This window comes from Phyllostomus hastatus, unplaced genomic scaffold (genome assembly GCF_019186645.2).
Source record: "Phyllostomus hastatus isolate PE091 unplaced genomic scaffold, TTU_PhHast_1.1 phas_contig_62, whole genome shotgun sequence".
Classification (NCBI taxonomy): Eukaryota; Metazoa; Chordata; class Mammalia; order Chiroptera; family Phyllostomidae; genus Phyllostomus; species Phyllostomus hastatus.
This window is the reverse complement of record NW_025333921.1, coordinates 15,672,316-15,699,494: the sequence shown is the minus strand read 5'-3', so window position 1 is coordinate 15,699,494 and position 27,179 is coordinate 15,672,316. Positions and strand designations below refer to the sequence as shown.

General features: G+C 44.3%; 1 protein-coding gene across 2 annotated transcripts in view; it reads right to left on the bottom strand.

The window, feature by feature from the left end:
* THSD4 (thrombospondin type 1 domain containing 4) overlaps positions 1–27,179 on the bottom strand; it is a 576,129-nt gene that overhangs the window by 429,993 nt on the left and 118,957 nt on the right. For both annotated transcript variants that reach the window (XM_045848582.1, XM_045848581.1), the window contains 2 exons: positions 25,290–25,737; positions 9,758–9,860 (listed from right to left, as the gene is read on the bottom strand). In XM_045848582.1, coding sequence (XP_045704538.1) covers positions 9,758–9,860; positions 25,290–25,737 — 551 coding nt within the window. The remainder of the gene's footprint in view (positions 1–9,757; positions 9,861–25,289; positions 25,738–27,179) is intronic.

Here is a 27,179-nt window from a genome sequence, read left to right as displayed (position 1 = left end):
TGCAAGCAAGTCTGCCTGATACACAGAATGCTCTCACCGGAATGTGTAAGAAATGGAGACTGCCGGGTACAGTTGCTGTTTAATATTGTAGTTTGGGGGGAGGGACTATGCAGTTGGGGAGAATTTCTTTGATATACCTGTATGGGACAGGCTGAATTCAAAATTTAAATATAAATTGCACATTTGTTGATTACCTTCTAGCTCTAAACCTTCTGACTCTAAAAACCTCTTGGTGTTGGCCCAATAATGATTCCTGGATGTCCACGCAAGGTGCCACAGAATGTCCTGACACCCCCAGGACACATCCCTACAATGAGAGACCTCTCTGCTCAGAGTGTAAGAGAACTGTGCCACAGGGATTAAGACAGAGTCCCTTGATTGTCTGGAAAAGTCTTGATGTAAAAACACATTTGTTTGTTTCTAATGGAAGCAAGTAGGTCTCAGTTTGGTTACACAGATGGAGAAATTACCCTGTAGCTTCCAAAGCAAAAGACCAGTCTCGGCTCATCAGGCTGTCATTCTGTAAGTTCTCATTTAACTGATTCTTCTATTTTATTCTGTGACCTGGGTCAGACCGCCCAACCCTGAGTTCCGGAATCTGTGGAATAGGAACACCATGATGACGTCTGACCTTGCCCACCCCAACCAGGCTCACTAGGAGGACGGAGGCAGTCTTGGTAGAAAGCTGAGCTTCTAGGAAGAAAGGAAGGACAGAATTAGGTCTCATTATTTTGTCTTTTGCAATGGGTTTGAGCTCTATGCTTGGTTTGTTTAAATCCTTAAAATTATTCACCTTTAGAGTAATCTGCTTATTGATGTTGAAATATAGCCTGAGGCTTTACTTTACTAATGACCTAGTATGACACTGTCTCAAGTGCCAGGAAAGAAATTGCTTTTACACAAATCATTTCCACCTCCCAGAGTACCCTAGAGCAGGGGCAATTTTTTCCTTCAAAAAAATCTTTTCTTTTCCAAATCCTAACTTTCCCCGTGAAGACAGAAGGAGCCAGTAACACTGGCTCCTTCTTCCACTCTGCTTACTCTTTAGAGAGAAACACAATGTGTATTAGGACACACACTTCACATATAAAATCCCAGCGGGGAGCCAGAGAGCCAAACTAGGGACCAGGATTACGGAGATCAGGCGGGTACCACAGAATCACTGCCAACTCCCTTCACTTCTCCCAAGGTCACCTCCTGACACAGGAGGCAGTGGGGTGGGAGAGGGTGCCACAGAACCCCAGCCTCTCTCCTGTGTCCATGATGTGCACACTGATCACCCTGCCTGAGGCCAGCATGTTGCTCAGGAACACAGGGGACCACACAGTCACGTGCCACACATCCATCTGCCAGTAGGCCTACCTGTAGAAATCTTCAGAAATGTAAACACAATGAGAAATGAGTGAGTGATACTCGTGTGTTACATTCCAATTTCAGTATTCCCTCAAAAGTGTTAAGAAGGCTTGTTGGGTCTACTGATGAAACGACAGTTGACAAGCCAGGAGGGTGGTCCACATTCATGAGTTCCTGTGATGGGCACTGGTCACTTTGGGCTGCCCAGGATCCACTCTACCTTCCTTTGGTTCAGAATGTGGACTTCCCTTTTTGAAATTAATTCTCCCCTCTCTTGTGTAGTCTTTGGGGAATGTCAATCAGGACCCCTAATCTGCTGAGAGGAGGGCATGCGGCCCATGCCAAGCCAATCACACTCTTTTCCCAGGGCTCTGAATCTTGGATTCAGAAACCCATTGGAAATTACCCACTGCAAGAGCAGCACACAAGCAAGACCATCAGCTCTATCCACCTGGACCCCCAAGCCTCTCAGTTTCTGTCCTTCTGCACACTTCCTGTTGTTTCTCTGAGCTACTGGATCCTTCCAATAAAATCCTTTTATGTTTGATTTAGCCAAAATTGATGTCTATTGATTGCAAAAAAAAATGCTAACTATTATAAATACCCAGCTTGCTTCCTCAGATTCTGGACCTATCTGATGATTGCTAGGCCCAACAAAGCCCTATAATCCTTAATCATTTTAAAAATGATACTGTACGTATGAGGCCATTTTCCCTGAAATTCTCTTGCTCCTCCACGGTTAGTGAGAAAAAGTAATAAAAATGAAATAAGATAAGTGAGAGAAAGAGGGGAAGGACTAGCAAGCCTTAGTTTGGTATCTCTGAAGCTACTGTAGCATAGAAGAAAAGATGGAAGATAGGCATATTTTTTCTCCTGGGAATAAATGTATTGTTGGTTCTACAACTGTAAATTTATACATGGTTCTAAATGTTACTTTCAGGAACTGGAGAGACAGAGAAGAAGATAGAGATTAATGGCCTTTTAAAAGTATAGTTTACACACAATAAAATACATACATCACAAATGTAAAAGTTCGATAACAACTATGTCAATTACAATACAGAACATCACCATCAGTCCAGAAAGTTCCATCATGCCTATTTCTAGCTAATCATTTCCCATTACCACAGACACTCCTGATTTTCATCAGCATAGCCTAATTTGTCCTATTTAGAACATATATAAATGGAATCAGACAGTATGTACTTTTGTATCTGGCTTATTTTGTGCGACAAAAATGCTTCTGAGACTCATCCTGGTTGTCATTCAGTAGAATGGGCTTGACATTGCTGAGTACTGCTCCATTACACATGCACCACAGCTGTTTATTCAGCCGCCTCTTCATGGGTATTTGGGATGTTTCCAGATTGGGGCTATTATTTTTTTTAAAAGCTGCTGCATTCTTCCACAAATTCTTTTTATGGACATATAATTGCTTTCATTTCTCTTAAATAAATGAATAGTTAGTAAATGGTGAAGAGGCTTTTTAAAAATTTTATTTTAAGTATATTTTATTGATTATGCTATTATGGTTGTCCCATTCTTTTTTCTCCCCTTTACCCCCCTCCACCTGGTACCCCCATTTCCTCCAGCAATCCCCCCACCTTAGTTCATGTCCATAGGTCATACATGTAAGTTCTTTGGCTTCTCCATTTCCTATACTCTTCTTAACCTCCCTCTATTTTGTACCTACCATTTATGCTTCTTATTCCCTGTACTTTTTTCCCCATTCTCCCCCTTCCCTCCCAACTGATAACCCTCCATTTGATCCCCATTTCTCTAATTCTGTTCCTTTTCTAGTTGTTTGCTTAGTTTGTTCTTGTTTTTATAGATTCAGTTGTTGATAGTTGTGAGTTTGTTATCATTTTAATGTTCATAATTTTGATCTTCTTCTTTTTCTCAGGTAAGTACCTTTAACATTTCATATAGTAAGGGCTTGGTGATGATGAACTCCTTTAACTTGATCTTATCTGGGAAGCACTTTATCTTCCCTTCTATTATAAATGATAGCTTCGCTGGATAGAGTAATGTTGGATGAAGGTCCTTGTCTTTCATGACTTTGAATACTTCTTCCAGCTCCTACTTACTTGCCTGCAAGATTTCTTTTGAGAAATCAGCTGATAGTCTTATAGGAACTCCTTTGTAGGTAACTGTCTCCTTTTCTCTTGCTGCTTTGAACATTCTCTCATCTTTAACCTTTGGCATTTCAATTATGATGTGTCTTGGTGTGGTCCTCTTTGAGTCCAACTTATTTGGGACTATCTGAGCTTCCTGGATTTGCATGTCTATTTCCTTCACCAGATTGGGGGAGTTTTCCTTCATTATTTTTTCAAATAAGTTTTCAATTTCTTGCTCCTCCTCTTCTCCTTCTGGCACCCCTATGATTCAGATGTTGGAACATTTGAAGTTGTCCCAGAGATTCCTAAACATCTCTTCATTTTTTTTTAATTTTTGTTTCTTCATTCTGTTCTAGTTGCATATTTATTTCTTCCTTTTGTTCCAAATTGTTGAGTCCCGGTTTCCTTCCCTTCACTGTTGGTTCCCTATATATCTTTCTTTATTTCACTTTATATAGTCTTCACTTTTTTCTTTATTTTGCAGCCGTACTCAATCATTTCTGTGAGCATCCTGATACTGGTGTTTTGAACTCTGCACCTGATAGGTTGGCTATCTCCTAGTTGCTTATTTCTTTTCCTGAAGTTTTGATCTGTTCTTTCATTAGGGCCACATTTCTTTGTCTCAGTGCCCCCATTAGGTTTAAGGGGCAGAGCCCTAGGTTTTTTGCCAGGGTAGGGCAACCCATCACTCCACATTGTGGTGCTGTATGTGGGGGAGGGGTCAGAGAGGGAAAAATGCCACTTGCTTGGCTCTTGCCCCGCTTTAAGTCACTTCCCCTGCTTCTCACAACAAATTGTGCCCTTTCAGGTGCTGCTCTGGTGTTGATTCCCAGGTGGGTAGGCTTGTGTACATTCTAGGACCCCATAGGCCCCCTCCAATGTACTCTTCTGTGAGACTGGCCATTTCTCCCTCTACCACAACCCCCACAGATTTTTATAGCCAAAGGTTTTGAGGCTTTGTTTTCCTGCGCTGGAATCCTGGGTTGCATGGTCTGCCTCATTCCCCAGTTGTTCACCCTGGTTTATCTGCATGTGAATATGGGACCTCCCAGTCCAGCAGCCACCATCTCACCCACCTGGTCCACCAGCCGCTGCCTTGACATGCATCCTCTCCACCACAGCTGCCTGTCCACCCCTCCTACCTGAAATGTTTCATCCTGTTGGATGAATGTTTTTTCTTTAACTCCTTAGTTGTCGGACTTTCATACAGTTCAATTTTTTGGTAGTTCTCATTGTTTTTTATTTTTAAATTTGTTATTATCTTTCTTTTGGTGTATGATGAAGCAAAGAGTATCTACCTATACTTCCATTTTGACTGGAAGCCTAGACGATATCCTGAAGAGGCTTTTATAAGTGCTTGCAGAGAAGCAATAATATATTTTCTCCTGGAGGAAACAAATGCCTGTTTTCCATCTCTTCTTCTAGGATACAGTAGGTTCAGAGATACCATTCAATTAACCCCTTCTTCCTCTCCACAAGCTTCATTCTCTCAGTCTACAGACATCCCCATTTCTCTACCATTCTACACAAATCTTTCTTTCCCCTTAAACTAGCAACATCTCTCAATATGCCTTCTTTATGGCAATTTTTTTTAAAAAGCTAGCTATACTCATTGACTTCCCTCTTTAACTTCTCATCAGTAGTATTCCCAACAGCCCACTCCAGTCTTATTTTCTCATTTCTCATTCTATCCTTGACCTCTTACTTTGTTTAGCTGTACTGACTGTGCCTCTCCAACCTCTATTGACAAAAGATGAATGTTACTCAGGTAGTTTTTACAATGAAAGCAGGTACCTAAAGACTGGCTTTAAATGGTCACACTGTACAAATCCTTCTCCTGGCTTCCATATATTTTGAGAGTAGAGATTCAGTAGACTCTGAGATATGAACCTGGCTCTTTCACTTACTACCTAGGCATCCTTGGAAAAGTTATTTAACTATTCTGTGGCTTTGTTTATTCTGTAAAATGAGGCTGATAATAGCACCTGCCTCAGCAGGTTGTTGTGAGGATTAAATGAATTAGCATTTGGAACTGTGCCTGGTATGCCGTGAGCATTCAACAAATACAAGCATTTTCTATGATCTCACTTGGTCCTCATTGTGGTATATATAAGAGAACTTTGTAAACCACACAATATTTTATTAACACCAGAGATGATATAAGGCAGTATAATGTCTTGGTTCCGTCTCTTCTCAGGCTCCCTTAATGGTTGAGCATCTTTCCTCTGCTTCTTTAATGCAGACCTACTCCAAAGTTCCTTTCTTGATCCTCTGTCCTCATGATTTTTAAGGACTTATCCTTCATGGTGGCTTCAATTATGACACCAACACCAATGACTTCAAGTATGGGTCTACAACTCTAAGGTATATCCCTTAAACGTCAGTTTCTATCCCCAACTTTCTGCTGGATATCTTGCTACCATTCATGTGATTTCAATATGCATGACACCAAAATCACCATTTTGTTTTCACAAAGAGGATGCCCTCAGGATTTCACTTTGTCCTCAGTGATACACTCATGCTAACTAAACATGTCTAGTCTTGCCAGTTAACCCTAGTTATGTATAAGATAACTCAAGAACAGATCTTGTGAGGGTGTTGCTGAAACATTCCTCTTGTTTTCCTATGGTCTGCCCTGTCTACTCTGAAAGGTTCATAGTAACTACACACTGTCCGTGCAGCAGGGATAGGCTGCGGGGAAGAGAGTCCCGGGTACCTAGGATGGAGCTGTTTCACTGAAACAGGAACATCCTCATCCCAGATCTCCCAGTACTCGGATGTAAGCTGGCCTTCCTCATACCCTACACTTTCGGTAATACTGACCCTGTTTTTATCAGACAGTCCTTGCCCCACACCCCAGTGTGGTGTCCTTCCAGGGAAGACTGCTGGGCTGGTGCGGGAATCAGCAGCTTACCCGGGCACCTGGTGCCACATTCCATCTCTGCACCTCAGAGCTTTAATCAAGGAAAGAACTTGAGCTAAGTGGCTCAGGGTCTTCTGGCACCTTCAATATCCCCTGCAGCGAAATCTGCTATTCTTGCAAGCAGCCTAACAAATGCCTGGTCTTAAAAGGAAGGCATTGAGGAAGTTCTTTCAGAGCATCCTGCCTGTGCTGGTCATTAGGGCTGCTCACAGATATTGCACTTCTCCTCCTTGGAGCATGCATGGAATGGTACCCCCTGCTGCCCTTGAAGCTAAGTGTGACATGCAACCTGCTTTGGCCAATGAGACCTGATGCACTTGCCCTTTCCCTGACTTAGTGGAAGAGTAAGTGAGATGCAGCTTCTACCAGCCTGGGTCCTACATACTACATTACACATGGAGCAAGACAAAAGACACAACTTTGCTTGTGAAATCATTAGGATTTGGGGGGCAGGGCTTGTTATCACAGCATAAGCTTGCCATTTCTGACAGACACAATGGCCCTTTTCATGCAACCAACTCACTACCTTCAATTTCTGACCTAGCTCCACTTCTGACTTTTAGAAATCCACTCAGTTCTGCTCAGCCTTAGGGTCACATGGTGCACGTAAGCTACCCAAACTGCCCCCTGCTTTATGGGTTGAAACCTACTGTTGTTCAGCCCCCAGAGACTCAGCAAAACTCACGACTCTAGTGCTGCCCAACCCCAATATCCTAGGCATGAAAACAGGTAGAATTTTCCCCCATGTCAGCATTTAAACAAGAGTCTTTATATTGTCCAAAATGACTTTGAGAGTGAAAGGGTACTAAGGGAGGATAGGCATAAGTCGTCACTGTTCTGGTAAACAGGGATGTTTAGGCACCTGAATCCTACTTCTGTCATCTTTACAATAGAAGTCTCAGGCTATGAGAAAAATTCCTAGACTTCTTATCTGAGGATAGATCACCATACCCAGGAAATGCGATTAAAGCCCTATGAAGAAGCATGTGGTGAAGTTAACGAGTTTATCAGAGTGGACTCTGCATTTACTAATCCATGTGGCCTGGACCAAATGAACGCAGCTGCTTCCATACGCAGGCACATGTGAATAGCAGTAGACATCCAAACAAAACCGAGAGCCCAGTGCAAAATCCAGCCATAAAGTATGAACACCCTGCAGAAACATTAGCAGCGTCTTCCTCCCACAAGTCAGCCCAGGATTCATTTCAGAGGAAGGAGGACAAAACCAAGAAACAATCTTAGCAGCAAAAAGAATTATTTAAACAAAGCCACAGTCAATGCAACCTCAGTGACCAAGAGCACCTCCTCTCCTAGGCATGTGAAACATATTAAATGTCAGTAAATGTTTTTGAAGAATGTGAATTCTCTAGGTAAAGTAACACATGGTAGGCGATAGCTAATTTCTCTAACATGCTGCCATTCTGCATTTTTCTTCACTTTGTGAAACACCAGGATTCTAATTGGCTCATTAAAATTTTCAGTGGTCAAGAAGTATAAAACAATTTTTGTAGAAGATTCTGTTTTTCTGTCTGTCTCAATCCTTACTCCTCAGCTTCAGATGAAGTAGGTCCCCCACCACAGGGCTGTCACATGACCTGAGGTAGTTCAAGTACCCCCATGTCCACACTCAGGTCCAGGGATGGCAACATGACTCAAACAAGATCGCAGTGTAGTTTTTCTGGGGTTGCAGCCATCACTGGGCGTGTTAGATTTCTAAGCTACCATAATATATTACCACAAACTAGGTGGTTTAAACAACAGGAATTTATTCTTTCTTAGTTCCGGAGTTAGAAATCCTAAATCAAGGTGTTGGCAAGGCCGTGTTGCCTTTGAAGCCTCTGGGAAAGAATCTCTCCATGACTTCCAGTTTCTGATGGGTCCCAGCCCTCTGGGGTGTTCCTGCGCTCATGGCTGCATCGCTCTAATCTCTGCCTTGGTCGTCACATGGCCACATCTCCCCTCGGTCTCTGTGCCTGTGCCTTCACAGGTGTTCTCCTTTCTGCACGTGTCTCTGTTCTCTTCTTCTCTTTTTATAAGGGGGCCTGTCACATTGGACCAAGGGCCCACCCTACTCCAGCACGACCTCTTCTTAACTTACATCTCAATAACATCTCGAAGACTCTGATTCCAAATAAGATCACAGTCACAGGTACCAGGGACAGGACTTCGACATATCCATAGTGGGGACACCAGATGAGAAGGAGCTTCTCCCACTGAGTGCCATGGAAGCCCGCCCACCCACCTGAGAAGTAAGCAAACAGAACCAAGAGCTGGAGAAAGGCCGGAAAGGCAGGGTCCTAATGTGATTCAATTCCTGGAATGCGTCTATATCAGAAGCCCAGTCCACCTCTTGGGTTTCCCAATGGCATGACCAACAAAATACCTTTCTTACTGAAGTATTTAAGTTGAGTTTCTGACACAGCAAAAAGTTCTAATTAATATAACTACCAATAAATAATGCTATATAATGTAACATCAAATAATCTGGGTGTTTCCCATAATCTGGGTGGTGAGGAGAGGGCAGGGTATATAAGAAGAAGATTGGCCATGCGATGATAACTGTTGCAATTAAGTGATGGGTATATAGGGGCTTATTATTATACTGTTACATCAGTCTTTGTATCTTCACATACATGTGAAATTTTCCAAGATGAAAAGCTATAATTAAATGTTAAAAAACAAGTTTCCTCAGGACTCATGCTGAAAGTCCTGCACGATTTTGGGGCTGCTTTCTTTGTGATTAGAAGAAACAGCTCAGAATTTAACACTTAGCAGTCCAAAAGCCATGTTATCATCTGAGTTTTAGCAAAGAAAAGTGACTCTGGGGTCCAGAGCAGCACTGACCAGCCCTACCAAAATCAAATCTTCTGTCACTTTGAAATAGCAGGAACCTTGGGCTACGAACAGTGCTGGCCTACCACATTTCATCTTTGGAAACAGCGTGAGAGGCTCCTCCTCCACCCCCACCCCCAGCCCATGACGGCCAAACCAGTGTGAACCCTACAATCCTGTGTGTTTTCTTAGGCCACACCAGCCCCTGTAGCAAATTCCAAGGGAATGTGGAACTCCATCCTGCTCCAGCCCACTCCCATCCCACCCCAGTCCTGTCCCGCTCACCCTGCTGTCCTCAGACTCTGCTTGTTCCATCCATGCCTCATCCCTCTCACTGATGCTCCAGGTGGCACCTGAGCTAGGCCACCTTTGGTAAGGACCCCTGCAGGCTCCCCTCTGCCCTGGGGTCATACTTCCTCCTCCACTGCCACTCTGGCCAGGGTCTCCAATTCCTCCAGCATCAACCAGAAGGCAACAGAGTTAAAGAACAGACAAAAATAATTCCTACAGACAGGACTGGGTCTATTCTTACCTTCTGCAAATGGTTCCCATTCATAAAAGCGGCCCATGAATGGCTTATTGTTGTAGGATGCGCACTGTACCTCCCGAATACTTCTACTGCTTTCTGGACACACCTAATAAAGCAAAAAGTGAAAATGCAATTAGCATCTCTCTCTATATATATCTCTTCAGAGCCCCAGTCAAATCCTAGGAGACCGCTCCAACTTTAAATACCAGTCCCCCTCTACCGAAACCAGGATTTCTGAAGCAAATTTGCTGATTACCTACATAAAAAATTTAAAATATAGATTCCAAGACTTCACTTCAAGTTTACTAAATCAGAATCTTTGTATAGACACTAAATTGTTAACAAGCTCCCCAGGTTAAGTTTTTGCACATCATAGTCTGAAAACCATTAACCTAGACCTTCTGCTGCTGACAAATTGGCCTGCTCGCTCCCCTCAGAGAGGTCGCCCACTTCCATCTTTGACTTGGTTCATGCCCTTCATGAGCACGGAATAACATCCCAGAAAACTCGCACAGAGCCCTCACCGTGTGCAGACACTGCTGTGCGCATGTTACACATGTTAGCTCATCTACAGCTCACGACCACCAGGGAGGTAGATGTGAGAGTTCACAGACCTTCCACACGTGAGCAAACTGAAGCATGGAAGAGCCACATGGGCTGTGAGGACGGAGGCTGGATTTAACTCCAAACAGTCGGGTCCCTGCTGGACAGGGCCTCAGGGTCCTCCCCATCTTGTCTAAATTCTCTCTACCGCCTAATGCAGGACCTCCCAGCCTTCATCATGCAAAAGAATCACCCAGAGATCTTCTGGGAAATGCAAATTCCGGCATCCTTCCCCCACAGATTATTTTTCAGGAAGTCTGGGATGAGGTCCAGAAATCTGTATTTTATCAAATTATCCAGGTGATTCTGATACTCTAGACTAGTCAAAGAAAATATCCAGCTCCCTATGCCTTATTTCTGTTTTATTTGTAAATGCTAAAAACGATCAAAGAGTGACATAAAATAAATGTGAAAGAAGAAGCATAATCTCTCATTCAAATCATGGATAAAGTATGATCGAGCATTTTCAAACCTAGCTACATTCTGTTTAAATGTGGAGTGTGCATATGAGTATTTTAATAGTCAGAAAGGGAAGGAATCTGGCCCCTTAAATATTAAAAGCCCTGTCTGTAAGAATTCTTTGGAATAAACCACTAATAAGATAGCTCCAAGTCCTGAAGGATTTACAAAGAAATCTGTGGTACGTGTCAGAAACACCAGGTTTCCTGGAAGACAAGAGAACTGGGGTGGGGGCCGGGGCGGGGGGCGGATTTGAGGCAGCGGTGGGGAAATGAAACCAGGGGGCTGGAGAGCATCTCCTGCTCAGTGAAGGACAGTCAGGGAGGCTGCTGGTACAGCACGCAGGGTGTTCAGAACCCTGCTTTAACCCAAGCCAAACCACAGGGAACAAGAAGCCATATGAAGCAGAGAGCGATGGCAACTGGTGCGGAAAGGGTCTGGGCGGGCTGCACTCCGACATCAGTGAGAAGCTGACAGGCCACGGAACCATGTATGCTTCCAGCAACAGCAGCTGTCTCCGTAAAGGATCTGGGGTTGAGATGCTTTTCACAACCCTCTGGCCAGAACCAGAATTCACCTAGGATGTAATTGGATGAGTGACTTGGGGGAAGTCACCATTCTTGCAACAAGAAACAACTGCTAAGATGTCTGTTAAAAGTATAGATTCTGGGGCCTCACCCATGGAAGGGTGGGGAAGAGGCCCAGGAATAAGATGCTGGAATTGCTCCCTCAGGTGATTCTGGTGCAGCCAGCCTGGCACCAGACTGCATAGCCACACCCAAACCTCAGTCTCACTCTAGATTCCTTAACATGCAATCACAGAGTGATCCAACCCCTTGGATGTACTGATGAGGAAGCAAAGGCCTGGATAAGTAGTGTATTTTGCCAAAGGTCCCACAGTGAGAAGAAACAGGGTCCAGAGAGCTGTCGCCTACCCTGGCTCTAATCAAAGACCAGAGATTAGAGCAGAACAAGTGACCTGACTGGCCCGGGCCTCAAATAACCACACCCACATAAAGCCACACTGCTCTGCCTCCAGGCTCCAGCCAGGAGCCACCCTTAATTAACCTGGTGGCAGCTACCAGAATTGGAAGCTGTGGATCAAAGTAACTTAGCCCGTCTGCTTAATACCCTTCTTTTCCTCAGCAAAATGGTGCCAATAGGCCAAACAGAGAGCCCATGCACCTTCAGAGTCAGTGCAAAGTGCTCAGTATTTGATTATATAAATGTTTATTTACCCATAATTAAGTGAAGAGTGTTAAAATGATTATAGTGTGTGTGTGTATAAACAGACAAAGAGAAGTTAAAAATGTTATCTCTGGAAGGTGGGTCATAGACATTTTCTTTCCACAATTAACTTTTGGTTTATTTGTATTGTCTAATTTTTCCACAATAAATATGTAATAGTTACATAATAAAATTCATCAGAGTTGAGCTCTTTTAAGCACATTTGGTACTGAGCCCTTTTGCATGTGCTTATAATTTATAATCTCATGGTTGGTCCAATGTCCACAAATACCTGGTGTACTTATTACATCCACATGCACCTGCCAAGCCAGCCAGTCACCTGTGGCAGATGGTTCACTCAGGGTTGCCCGTCCCTGGTATCGGCAAGTTCTTTATATCTGAGCATGGTCCAGTTACCTCCTGAGGCAGGAGAATTTAGGCGGCATCAGGTCCACAGTAGGGAGTCACCTACAGTTCCCAGGGGGCAGCCAAGCCCAGAGGTTGACCATCCTACTATCAGTTAGCATGGGAAGGTACAGCAGGAAGTATAAGGTGCCCTGGCAGATGGGCATGGCCCTGTGTGTGACTCTGAGCTGGGACCCCTATGATGCCAGGCAAGCTGCCAATTAGAAGCAGGGCACTACTTCCTGGGAAGGAGAGGGATCTGGGCAGAGAAATGTAAGGCTCAAAGGGCCCAAATATGGAAGTGAGTTATTGAGACAGAATTATGGCACAGGTGAGGAAGCAGCTGAGGTGATGAGAGTGATGGTGATGGTGATATTAAGAACAGATAACTTTTGTTGAGCACTTAGTATGAGGGGGGACTCCCCCCAAACCACAGAATTATCTTCTGGAGGGTGAGTCTCTTGTAGTACAGACTTCCCATGCTAGGTGAGTGTTCTAGGAACCCATCTGTATCAGTGTCCAGCTGGTGTTGTTAAGAGAGGCTGCATTCAGCTTCAGTGAATTTTCTTTTTAAGACTCTCAACTCATTTGCCCATTTCATGATTTGTGACCACACCTGCCCACACCAGGCTGAGTGTTCAGTTTTTGGCCAAAAATGGTATGGGCCCTCCTACCCTACCCTTCCTATTCATCTGACCTCATCCCAAGTGAATGGGATGAAGTCAGATGAATTTTTTTTTTGCTTGTTTCCCCAAATGAAAAAAGCCATGAAAAGGAAACATTTTGTTGATGTGCAAGACATGAAACAAAAAATGGCAGAAGAACTAAAAGGCATCAAAATCTATGAATTCAAAAACTGTTTTGGGCAGTGGAAAAACTGTCTCAACAAATGTATTGCATCAAATGGATGACTGAAGGTGACTGAAGTTTAAACATGTCAGAATAAATACACAATTTTTTATAAATAAATTTTTTGCTTCCCCTTCTTAAATGCCAGATACTCTACCATGTGATTTACGTATATTAGCTCATTTAATCCTTAGGACATCTATTATACCCATTTCATAGAGAAGAAAGCCAAAACAACAAAAAGTTAAATGAGCTGCCCAAGATTATGGGACTAATAAGTGGTGGAGTCAGGATCTGAACCCAGGCACTTGGGGTCTAGAACACATGCCAGTAACCACTATACCATGATGGCCCTTGAGAGGACATGGCCAGCAAAGTTACTGAACTGGGAGCTGGGAGCCAAGGATGAAAACCAAGCTGGCCATGGAAATTCTGTTTCACGTCTCTTGTAGATTAGATCTGTTTGTACTTGTTAGACTCTTATCAGTATATGATGATCTCCTTTCAGTTTACAGGCTCTCTGAAGTTAAAAATTCCAGGTTACGGGTCATTTTACATTTGTTATGTTTTAAGTGGGTTGTTTCCTGATGCTATAGGCTGAGTCACTCTCAGCTTATCAGTAATTGTTTCTGCAGTACACTGGGAGTTAGCTTTGGGCAGATTTTCTGCAGGCAGCTGATCCCTTCCACGGACACAGATTTTTGGAATTTACAGGCCAGAAAACTGAGACAGGGAGGAAGCTGTGTTGCTAGAGAGCAGGCTGACTCGGGACAGGGCCAGGGAAGAGCGGAGCTTCACAGCCGAGTGACAGCCCAGGAGACAGCCTCCCTTCAAAGGACTCCCTTCTGCGCAAAAGAGGGAGGGATGTTTCCAGTGGTCACTTACGGAAAGAGACACAAAGATGCACTTTAATACAATACATTGAGTCCTTTTAAGTACTTCAGGCCCTATCCCAAGCTCCACCTAGACAACTGCTTGGGGTTGCTATGAGTCATGAAGAGTGTTATGGAAACTGGGGCTATGTTTCCAGTGACCCTGGTTAGTCAGAGATGACAATGGCTATATCTAACTTCATCGCTCAAGAGGCCACTGTTGGTGAGCACACACTTACCTTTGGTTAATTAATAACTTTCAGCTCCCCAGGAGACTAAAGAGCAGCATCCACAATGCAAGTGGCACCAGGGAACATGACCTTGAAGTGTGCCTGGGTCATATAGGCATTTTTTTATCCTTTGCATTGCTTTGGATTCGATCAAAAGACCAGCTATGATAGCAACATATGATGTATTTATCATCACCACAGCGAGGAAACCTAAAAAAAAAAACTAGAAAATATCCCTGCACTGCCATGAGAAAGTGGCCATGTAACCCTGGGCAAAGCGCTTTGCAGCTCTAAACCTAGATTACTACTCCCACCTCCCAGGTATTTTTGTGACAATTAAGTTAGTGATACATTAAAGTTTCTAGCTCATAGCAATGCTCAATAAATGTTAGCTGAATCAGAATCTAAGTAGATATCTAAGATGAATCCACCAGTTCTGGAAGCGTAAGAGCCCGGAAGGTAGGTGTGCAGAGCGAATATCCCCCTTTTTCTCTTCTACAGCTGGACACAGACTTTGTCTCCAAGCTGTAGGGCAATATAACCATAGACCAAACTTTCTTACAAGTAATCCAGCACATTTCTCAAATGTTTAAGATCTGCTTTCTCAAGTTACTTGGAACAAACTCAGCCTTGCAAAAACGGCTCTGCCACCCCCGCCACTCCAGCTCGCCTCTCAAGGCAGAGAATTGGTTTGTCCGGAAGAGTTGAGTCAAGGCTTTGGGTTTTAAAAAAACAAACAGAAAACACTTTTTTCCCCATCCAAGCCCATAGCGTTTTCCTAGAGCAGTGATTTTCAACCAGTGTGTCGCAAAAATCTTTAAAATATGTAATATTTGACTATTTAGTCAGGGACACTGACCTCTTTTCCCTTACATTGCCAAAAGAAAAATGACAACAACCAACACAACAATAGCCATTCTGGTGTGAATTAAAATAATACTCATTTTTTTGTCAGACTGGCAAAAAATATATTTTTTGGTGTGCCTCAAAATTTTAGTAGTTTATAAGTGCCATGAGATGAAAAAGGTTGAAAATCACTGTCCTAGAGAAAAGTGTTTCCTCTGCATTCAACACATACATAAAGACCCAAAGGATGCTGATGTGGCAAAGTCCACCCATTCACCCCGAAGAACCCTACATTTTTAAGTACTCTGAACACAGGCCCATAAAAATATTGGTGTTTCCCAGGAGTGCTTACTTATTTCTCCCTCTTTAGAATATTAACATATCTTTGTGCCTGTAAGAAGGTCTCAAAGAGAACACGTTCCTTTCTAAGTAATCAGGAACTATATGGCAAGATGTGAACTTTTTAAAACATTCAAAACTCCCACTTTGCCAAGGATCATAAGTTTCCCAGTGGCTACTTTAGGGTCCCATGAGTAAGGCTGGTTTCTGTCCCTCTGCTCTCTGCCAGGGCAGGATATGAAACTCCTGCAAAGGCAAACAGTCGGTGAGCTCCTGCCCTGTGCCAGGTGTTGCGCGTCGAGGATGCAGAGCAGAATCCGTCGTCATAGTCTCTCGCGAGGATTTCACAGGTCAAGGTGAGAAAAAAACGGAATCCAAAATACGCGGTGGGCAAAAGTAGGTTTACAGTTGTTCGTGTGGAAAAAGGCACACAGGCTGTGATTTTTACAATAGGTTTATGAACCCAAAAGTACGTCACTCACAACTGTAAACCTACTTTTGCCCACCCCTGTAAGTAATTCAATGAGAAGCATTTAACAAATTATTTGGGCACTAAATTTCTGATCTTGCAAAACAAGGAGTAACTGATCCTTCCTAATGTTGATAAATTAAGGAAATAAAAACTACTAATACACTATATATAATTAAAAATATAACTGAAAATTGAAATGTGGCTAGCAGAGATTAGCAAAGTGGGAGGAAAGGGGGTGATTTCTTCACCTTGCAGAGTTAGGACTTGACACAGAAAATCTGCAGTTGATTTATCAAGGAGCAGAGGTATCAGCATGCTATCCAGAGTTATGGGGAGACTGTGATTGCATCCTGGGAGGCAGACTAGAACATTTTCACTGCTTCATTTCTATCACTGCTACATTTTTTACTATTTGTACTACTTTTTATAATCACAGAAAGTGACAACTGTGAACAATTCATATATAGGTGTGTGTGATTCATACACATATAACTCATACTTATGAACTACATGTGAATATTTCCACTTAATATTTACATATTCATATACATTTCACATAGGTATATGAAAGGCCACTGATAGAACATGAGGAAGTCAATCAGAAAACTTTCTGTGGAAATTCCAAGTGGTCTAAGAAGATGAAAAGCTGGACAACTTAGAAAAGCACTGACAGTAGCACGTATTTCCCGGATAAGGAGGGTGCTGATGAGCTCATGATAACAGAAAGTTACACTGAACGCCCAGCTAGAGGTCCCGTCCGTCCAGTAACGACCCCACAGCTCCTGGCAAGTTTTACACCTTACAGAACTGCACTGAACTTTTACTTGTCCACTTGCTACGTTCCTTTTCAAAACTGCAGTCAGGAAGTTGTCAGTGCCTGTTTCATTCAGTGCCAGGGTAGACACGGGGCAGAATCAGAGTCTGCTGGAACACAGCATGCTTCACTACCCTGGAGAGTGGCTCAAAATCTTCCCTTGATTCTCACATACTGTGAGGCAAAACAACCCCACATGGATAAATCCATTGTCCAAAGCCAGTCTCATCCCAGGGAAATTTACTGGGGAGCCACTGGCCCCGGAGCTCAGCACATCTCCGTTTGCTAAAAGCCGCCTTCAGCTCTGGGTGTTTTTCCTCTCCTAACTGAAGAGCACTCTGCCTATACTCAGGACCAAGCCTCCTTTGGGAACTAGAGCCTTAAAGACTTACAGCCTTGTCCCCACCTTGCTCTTAATGGCCTCCTTCTCCAGAAGGAGCCAGATGTCAGTCTCCTCTCCAGGAGAAAGCCCTGAATTCAGAGTGCTTCTGAGAAGGTGGGGACAGAGACTGCCTCCAGCACAAAGGGGACAAAGTGTCTCTGTCTGTTAACGTATTTAGCAAATAATAATATAGAACGCTAGAAACAGCTAGTAGAAAAGAATTTCATTCTAATTGTATCCCCTCAGGCACCAGAGCAATTGCAGTTTTGTTTTCTCCTTCCCTAGCTGTACCCCTGTCAAGACTCTAGTTCCTTTGTTCCCAAGTCTGGGCCTTCCAAGATCTTCCATGACGAAAAAACAACTATTTACTCAATTCCTTGAATACTTGTTATTTTTTGGCCCAGCTGAGAAAGTGCAAGGCTGCAGAGAAAGCACAGACGCCTCTCTGTGTTACTCCCTCAATGCTGTCTTCAACACATGCAGGTAGAGCCATCGCTCACTGGAAAAATACCTGATCCCAGAGGGAGGTTCCCAGAGAGCCCTCTTCTTGCTCCTCAGCCATGACAGGAGTGGAAGGGGTCTCTAGGTCTCTGCCACTCCCCCTTCCTAGAACATTCATCCACTCCTGGTAAATTGCCACTGTCTGCAGACTCCCAAGGGCCTGCGTGCAGGTGCAGCGGTGTCTCCGCTCTGCACTTGCTCTCACCTAGTTAGGGCACTCTCTCCCACTGGACTCTGCGCCCCTTAAGGACACAGCTTATGCTAATCTCAGTGTCCCTGACCCAGGGCTTGACCCTTGACCCCTCTCAATGTCAGTGCTGTGCATGTGCACTCCAAGCCAGAGCCTCCCCAGTGAGTGACCAGGAGAGTGGTACTGGTGGTGGCTGGGACTGACATCCGCTCTAAAAGGCCCAGGATGTTCTTCTATCTGTGCTGGAGCGTGCCACCCCAACTTCTGCACATACTTGCAGGCAAGAGAGTAAAAACTTTTCTTATCTTTAAAGATGACATTCAGATATCACCACTGCTGCATTTATTATCGATTTGGCAGTATTTCAGGAAGAATCTTATATGAATCTAACAATCCTAAGGACACCCAGAATGCTTAACATTACACATGACATTATAAGATAGGGCTTAATATAAAATGTACACATCTCACTGGCATGAAGCTATCTACAGTTTCACTTGCCTCACTTTATATATGACCAAGGCTGATTACATTGAAACTACATCACAGCCAAAATGTTAGGGCTCTATTGGGCAAAGGGAAAGGACTCTCGATCACATCTAACGCACAGGGCAAAGGGGGACCAAGCAAGTCTAACCATTTCATCCACAATTCTGTGACTTAGCACTTAGGAATTGAAAGCTACTCAGATATGGGAAGAGCTTACTCCACCCCTATCTACAGAGAGGCATGTAAGCCATGTCCATTTACTCAAGTCCAAATGGTGTACTTACTAGCAATGTGTCCATGCCAAGCTCCATGGACACGTGGCCTGCTCTGAACCGCACATCAACCCTCTGGAGCAGGAACTATCCCCCCACTTTACAGGTGGTCCTCAGAGAGTGAAGTTATTTGCCAGAGGAAACTCAGAGCTCTGATGTTGCAGCTCAGGTTCGCATCCAGCTCAGCTTTGCTCCCAATCCCACCATCCCTTGCAGGCCTAACCTTCAATTTACCCAGTTGCTTAAAACTGTGTTCTGACTTTTCACTGTGTTTTAAAAAGTTTCTCACTTATCTGTCTCATGCACGGAAGTCAAACAAGGCCATGTGATATTTCTATATTTTGAGATGTTAAAGAATAAATTCCCTATTCAGGCTGTGACTATTTAAAATAGGAGGTGAGAGGGAAAAAAGAAGGAGGGTCCCTACCCTGGCAAGCATGGTAGCACCTGTGTTTCTGACACAATTCTGCTTTCTAGTCTTTGACTAAGCTGCCTCTTTTGCCCCCAAATGGTCTTTTCTTTCTCTTTTCCTTTTTGTTTTTTAGCCATCTTTAGAAGCCCAGCTCAACCGTTCCAGCCTCAGTAGAGTCTTTTACAACTCAGTGGCCTCCTGGTCTGTGCTCCGAGTTCATCCCCTCATGAAGTGCTCCAGCTCCAAGCTCAATGACTTATGGATAGCTGCAGGTGGCACCTGGCACCTTCCCCACCATTGGACCGTAAGGGTGTTGTCAGAGGTGATGTGACCAGTGATGAGACACTGTTCTGAGATATGGAAGTCATCCAAGCCATTTCTCCTACCTCAGGCCACCCCTGTTGTGCATTGCCACACATCTCAGAGCTAAGCCCTCTGCTGTGAGACTGGAGTAGCCTTAGAAAGGGGACATTCCATCAGAACCAGGGTGGGATATATGGGAACTTAGTTTCAGGGATGGAGTTCCGAAATCTGTAGGTATTTCCAACCTTCCCTGGCCTACTTTCCCTTCTTTGTCTTCTCCCAGATAATAACTGAAGAGATTTGCAAATGCATGCATTATTTTTTCATCTTTTGAGAGGACATAAGTAATAACCTACATTCCCTGTTAGATTAGTATGATTTTTCACAATATTGCCCTTTCATTTTTGCCTCTTTGAACAGGCAGATTTGCAGGATTTGGAGATTCAAGTCATCTCTTCCCGTTGGACATGGGAGAGGATATGTAAATGTCTACATAAGGTCATTGGTGCTGGAGGCTGGAGCACATGGGTCCCCATGGAGAATGAGCAAGTAGGACTTGACACAGCAGGACCGAGACCACTTTCCTGAGGAAGGCCTGCTTGCAACATGGGTCCCTGCTGGTGTCTGGTAACTTAGACTGTAAAAGGGTCTCCACCACTCCTAAGTGATATGAGTGACTCACTCTGCCCAAACCATATATATAAACAATATAGCTTATGCTAAACATCTGCTTTCCTTTGGGACTCTGGAATTTTAGTATGTGGCAGGCAGAAGGTGCCTTTGTGTCCAGCCCCCAGTAAAAACTTTGGGCAGAGTCTGTGACCAGCTTCCCTGGTAGACGACACTCCACACGTTGTCACAGCTCGCTGCTGGGGAATGAAGGGCGTCCTGTGCGACTCCCCTGGGAGTGGACTCTCGGAATGGAAGCTGGTGGCTGCTCTCCTCTGGATTTGGCCCCACGTGCCTTTCTTTATCTCTGCGGGTTTCCTCTGTATTCTTTCATTGTAATAAATCATAGCTGTGCATATGACTACATGCTGAGTCCTGTGAGTCCTCCTGGCAAATCATCAAACCTAGAAGTGGTTTTGGGGGCCCCTAACACAGAGCATTTGAAAGTGTCCATAGAATATAGAACGTCCTGTCAAGATGGCAGCAGAGGTAAACGCAGTACTCAAGTCCTCTCACAACCACATCAAATTATAACTAAACCACAGAACAACCATCCTTCAGAACTGCCTAAAATGTGGCTGAATGAAAGTCCTACATCTAGGGATTTAAAGAAGAGGCCACACTGAGACTTGTAGGAGGGGTGAGGACACAGAACAGGCTGGTCCCACACCCGCGTGCTGCAGTTTATGGTCAGGAGGGACATCTCAACCGCACATATCTCCCCTGAGGTGCGAGGGGCCCCAGCCCCCGACCCGGCCCCCCAGCTCATGGCTCCAGTGCCAGGAAGAGCTGTAAAATCCACTGGGGATTAAAGCTGAGGGAGTCAGAGGGCTTCTGGAGGCCCAGGAAGCTCCTCTTAAAGGGCCCATGCATGAACTCACTCGAACTCACTTGCTCTGATCTCCAGCACTACAGCAGTAACTCGAAAGGCACCAGAGACTTACAGGAGAAGCAGAACTGTCTGGCATCAGGGTGAGAGCTGAGGAGGGGGCAGCTTTCTCCCAGGAAGAAGTGCTGGCAGAGGCCATTGTTCCTTTTCTGAGCCCTCCCCACATTAATACATCAGGGGCGGGATGCCATATCTGAGTCTCCACCAACCTGGCTGACACTGTTTTACCCTGCTCTGGTGATCCCCTAAGACCCTACCCGACCCAACTTTCAGGCCTGCCCAAGCCATTTCCAGTGGCTTTTCCGTACAAATGGCCTCTCTTGCCTCATGCTTCAGACCTTCCGAAAATCTCCCAAACAAGCAGCAACTGGCCTCTGCACACCCTGTACCTCTTGCTAAGTGGCCCCAGGCCTGGCATGAGGAGCAGCCAGCCTTGGTTCACAGCTTGGCCTCTTCTGGGCACATCCAAGCCCAGCACAAGTAGCAGCCATCTACAGGTCACTCTGTACCTCAGGCTGGGTGATCCTAGGCAGGGCATAAGACATGGATGACCTTGCACTTCCCAGGAGGCCCCAGAGGCAATGTACTCAGTGGACAGCTTTAGACCACACCAGATTATAACCCTCCCACCTTGAGGAGTGACAGCCTCAAAGGGCAGGCATGGTGAGCACCAAAGTCCCATTGAAGCAAGTCCTGCTCCTTAGGGTCCACTCCCACACAGCAGGTCCTTGAAGCCAATCAGCCTGGGGGTCAATCCATGAATGCCAAAAGAAATCAAGGCTCAACTATGATCAAAACACACAGCCCAGCTCTGGTGACTGCGGAGTCTGAGCCACTGGACCCCACAGGACACCTACCACATAAGGCCACTCTACCAAGTCTGGGAGATGTAGCAGCTCTATGTAATACATAGAAACAAACACAGGGAAGCAGCCAAAATGTGGAAACAAACAGGTCCCAAATGAAAGAACAGAAGTCTCCAGGAAAAAGAAAAGCTAAATAAAATAGAATCAAACTACCAGACACAGAGCTCAAAACAATGGTTATACGGATGCTCAAGGAACTGAGTGAGAACGTCAGCAGCATGAAAATGGGCGTGGAAACCATAAAAAAGAACCAGGTAGAAATGAAGGATACCATAACTGAAATGAAGAATAATTTACAGGGAATCAACACTGGAGTAAATGAAGCCAAGATCAGAACAGCAATTTGGAATGTAAGGAAGCAGAAAACAACCAACAGAACGGAAAAAAAGAAAAAAGAAACCAAAACTGAGGATAATGTAAAAAGCCTCTGGGACAACTTCAAGCATGCCAACATTCACATCATGGAGGTGCTGAAAGGAGAAAAGAGAGAGCAAGAAATTGAAAACTTATTTTAAAAAATGACAGAGAACTTCCCTAAGCTTGGAAGGAAATAGACATACAAGTCCAGGAAGCAAGGAGTCCCAAACGTGATGAGACCAAAGAGACCCTCACCAAGATACATCATAACTAAGATGCAAAGGTTAAAGACAAAGAGAGACTCTTAAAAGCAGGAAGAGAAAAGCAGCTAGTTAACTACAAGGGATTAACTGCCAGTGGATTTCTCAACAGAAACTTTGTGGGCCAGAGAGGAGTGGCAAGAAATATTCAAAATGATGGAAAGCAAGAACTACAACCAAGATTACTCTACCCAGCAAAGCTGTCATTTAGAATAAAAGGACATATAAAGAGCTTCCCAGACAAGGAAACCTAAAGGCGTTCATCACCACCAAACCAGTATTATTGAAATGTTAATGGGTCTCCTTTAAGAAGAAGGAAAAAAAAGATAAATAATATGAACAATAAAATGGCAATAAATACATACCTATCAACAACTAAATTTAAAAAAAATAATAATAAAAAATAAATGAAGAAGCAGGACAGAAACACTCATAGATACAGAGAACGTTTTGACAGTTGCCAGATGGAAGGGGGGTTGGGGGGCTGGGTGACTGAGCTGAGGGAATTAAGAAGTACAAATCGGTAGCTGCAGAACAGTCCTGGGGGTGTAAAGTACAGCACAGGGAATACAGTCAGCAATATTCTAATAACTATGTATAGTGGGAGATGAGTATGAGATTTATCAGGATGATCTCTTAGTAAGTTACATAAATGTCTAATCATGGGGTTGTACACCTGAGACTAATATAATATGTCAAGTATAACTGAAAAATAAAAAGTAATTTAAAAAAATACAAGTGCCATAGGGTATGGCCCAGATCACAAGAAGCTGTGGGCTTATAAAAAGATGTGCAGTAACAGGACCTTGAAGGAATGCTTACCAAAAGGAGTAAGCAGGGTGTGGCTGGGGGTGATAGGGTGCACTGGGGAGGGCGCAGCAAAATGTTACAGCAGAGAAGGCAATTACACCTGCACTATCCTTTGTCAACATTTTATTAGTATTATTTCTTTGTCTTGGGTTTGAGAAACTGTTTTGCCTATTTCCAAAATGACAGCAGATATCATGAATTCACAAGGATATTTAAAGATTCATTGCAATCCAATCTCCTCAGTAGTGGAGTTACTCCAGAACCCAGAGGAGCCATGGCTGACCCATGAGGGGAGACAACCCTGCTTCTGGCAGCACGGGTCTGGCAAAGGAGCATGGCTTAAAAAATGTAGGTTAAGTGAAAGGAATGATCAGTAGATACCAGGTCCACATACATGCCAAACGCCCTCTGCCTTTCCCTTCTCCTTATGATTTAGTTCGTCTTTAAAATTAAGAAACAGACCAGTCGATGGGAGAACGTGCTCTTCATTAGAAACGAATTCATGTTGTTTTAAAAGGATTGTAGTGGGTATTCAAGAACAGGGACCATGTCTAATCACAGACACTAGTATTTCTTTTTGATTGATGATCCTCACAACTCCATGAGGCAGATGATATGACTTTCCTTTGATCTGCCAGGGCGCCTGGTCTGGTACAGGACAGGCAGTGACGCTCACTTAAGACTCACCAGCTGACTGATTAGTAACGGCATTAGAAAAATTACTGCTTTACAGAAATTAATAATTGCTGAAGTCTGTCGGTGTAAGAACAGGCTAAAAAGCACTCCAGGCATTCAGAGGAATTATTAAAATCACAAATTAAGTCATTTCTATGGACTCTATGGCAGGAAATATATTTTTAATGAGGAAATTGAAGCTAATATATAACAGCTGTCCTGTTACTGAGTAACAGAGTATTAAGGCTGATTAAATTATTAATAAAAAATACGGCAACTTGGAAATTTAACCTTTACACACACTCTGTTCCTTTTTCTTTTATATGTAGTCTCTATACTGATATTTTTTAAAAAATCACATTTGGTCACATTTAGAAGTTGCCACTTATAATTTCCTTCGCTACTCATTAGCAGTGGGATCTTCAGCAGGCAACTCCCTATCAGTCTTCCTCGAGATCCAGTAACAAAAGTGTGTGTGCCTGGAGGAGCACGGAACCCCTGGGAAACTTACTGGATGATACCTATGCTAGTCAGACGCCCCAAACTCCCACTTATTTGGCGCCACCACCAGCTCCCCTAAATTAGCCAAACTGCCCTTGACCTACAACCCCGATTGGAGAATATTGTTCACATAAAAACACTGAGAATTTGGAAGTTGTTTCATATGCAGCAATAAGTTGTCAATAAGTGATTCAAGAAGTTATTCACAAGTTACTAAAGGCATAACCTTATAAAAAAAGAAAAGTAGATGGGGAGCATAAATGGAGAGAAATGGGAAGGAAGGAAGGTTGAAAAACTGCATAGCATAGCCTAGCATGCAGGGGAACAAGGTTGTGAAAAAAGGAGGACTTGGTGTGGTACCGCCACCTCCTCCGCCCTTTAGTCTCTGCCCCTTCTGCAGAGCTTCCAGCAGCACTACACTGGGACAGAGCGCCTGGGGGTTCCCAGTCTCTGTGGTCCCTAGGAGTTACTGTCAGGAAGACCCAGGGCAGAATTTGCCATCTTCAGTGGAAAACAAGTGGTGGTTACTAGTTATTCTGACCATGTACTTTGGAATGGGATTTGCCACACCTATCTTCCTAGTAAGACACCAACTGCGTAAGAAATAAGGGTGTTTTAGTTAATCCATAAAACAGGTAACTAATGAATGGACTTCTCATCTTTCCATAGCAATATTTTCCCTTTTATTTCTTTTTTCCCCTTTCTGCACCCTCAACCCCCCAAAATACAAAATACAAAAACACGGCCTAGAAAAGCCATGCTTTGTGTCTTCCACAAGTTCACTCCCATCCAAGGGGAAGGAAGAGCAGCCACCGTACAGGCCCAGATTGGTGGGGTACTCACGTTGGTGTTGCACAGCTTGTACTGGCGATAGGCCCCAATGCAGGAGATGGCTACAGACCGGGCTGGCTGGGAAAAGCTCTGTGCTGCCCTGGGGGCCCCCATGGTGTGGCTGCTGCCGAGTTCTGGGCTGTGGAAGAGACTCGAAGCTGCAGGGAAGCCTTGGTCATAGGTCAAAGGGAGCTGGTAGATGGAGGTCTCTGAGGCCTGTAGTCCAGAACGAGGGCCACTGTCACTCTGGTACAGAGGTTCATGGTGGGGGGCCCGGTGGGCTGGTGGGCTATAGCCATGGCTAGGACTAGATGCCCCCTGGGACCTGGATTGCCGGGACGAGGGCTTCTGCCTCCGAAGCCTCTGCGGTGAGTGTGCGGAGTCCGTCTGCAGTGGTAGGATGTACGGGGCCTTCCCATAGCCATACTTGCCAGGGCCGATGGGACCTCGGGTCCTGCTGCTACAGAGAGACACACAAGAGGAGAGACGAACAGTCAAGGGAATTGTCACATTCACCCAGAAGCTCTGGTCCACAGTAGAGGGACTGGGTAGAAACGGAAGCTTGGGAGAGAGCCTACGGTGCGGCAGGGAGGTGGGGGGGGGGGGGCATTCCCAGAGCAGGGAGTGTCGTGGGGGCTGGAACAAGGCTCTGCAGAGGCTGGAGGGTGGGATGAAGGAGGGAATCAGCCGTGCGTGATGTCAGGGGTTGAAAATGGGGTTAGAATGGTAAGCTGTGGTCAATATGTAACTTATATCAGGGGGTTTGGGTATTTACATGGGTTATAGGGAGCCACAGAAGGTTTTTTGAGAAGTATAATTGTAATTTTAGCCATAGTAACTTCCTGTTCTTTTTTTTTTCTGATAGAGTTTGTGGGGTTTTTTTTCTCACTCAATTATGCCTGATATTTCAGACCCTGTTTCCATTACCATTCATGCCCAAATAGCTTTTCCAGGTAAGCAGAACTTAGCTAAGCAACCAAATTCTAGTGCAGTCCTGGGCCTGACTTGTGCTGGGTCAAACTTAATCTCTGAAGAAATGAGAGGAGGTTCAGGACCTGGAGACTCCATCACTCTCCAGGCAACCCATGTCAAACAGCAGGTCAGCGGCCATCTTCCTATCGGTGTGGATTTTGTCAAGACCTGTTGCCTTATGAAACCTTATGAAAATCATATAAACAAATGGTGGTGTGTTTAGAAGTGCTTGACAAGTGGCATTCCAGAGGGGGGAAAGTTGTAGCATTTTCTCATTTCCATAGCATAAATACCCCCACCATGGCCAATTCCAAGCTGCCATCATGGAGACACAATCTGCTGGAGCGAGGAGGGGCAAACCAGCTCCAGCACACACTGTGTGTAAACGTGCCACACAACAACTGTCTGCATTACAAGGGAGTGGGAAAGAAGAACAAAAATGAATCAAACGGGGTTCCCAAGACCTCAGCCTTACAACTGAAAGCAACTAAAACATCACACAGGGCAGGATAAAGGCCTTGGAGGCGTTGCCGAAACGGTGCTTTGGGAATGCTGAGGCAAGAGGAAGCACTGTGGTCTGGAGGGATCTGAGAAGGTTTCACCACCACTGGTCTGCGACTTGGGAAGCACAGGTTCCAATATTCTGTGGAAGGACTTAAGTAAGTCATATAACTCTTATTTGTAAAATGACTAAACTGGATTAAATGACTGCGAAGGTCGTTCCAGCTCTAAAATTATATGCTTCCATAATAATTAATTCTACTTTTATGTAAAACTGGAAAGGTGCCCAAGGGTTTCTACAAGATGGCCCCATTAAAATAAGCACATTAAAATAGCAATCAAGGTGAAACATTAATTTTTGCCCTCATGAGGAAATTCTTTCTTCACTATACATAACCACTGAATATAAAATTTAACAGACCACAACTA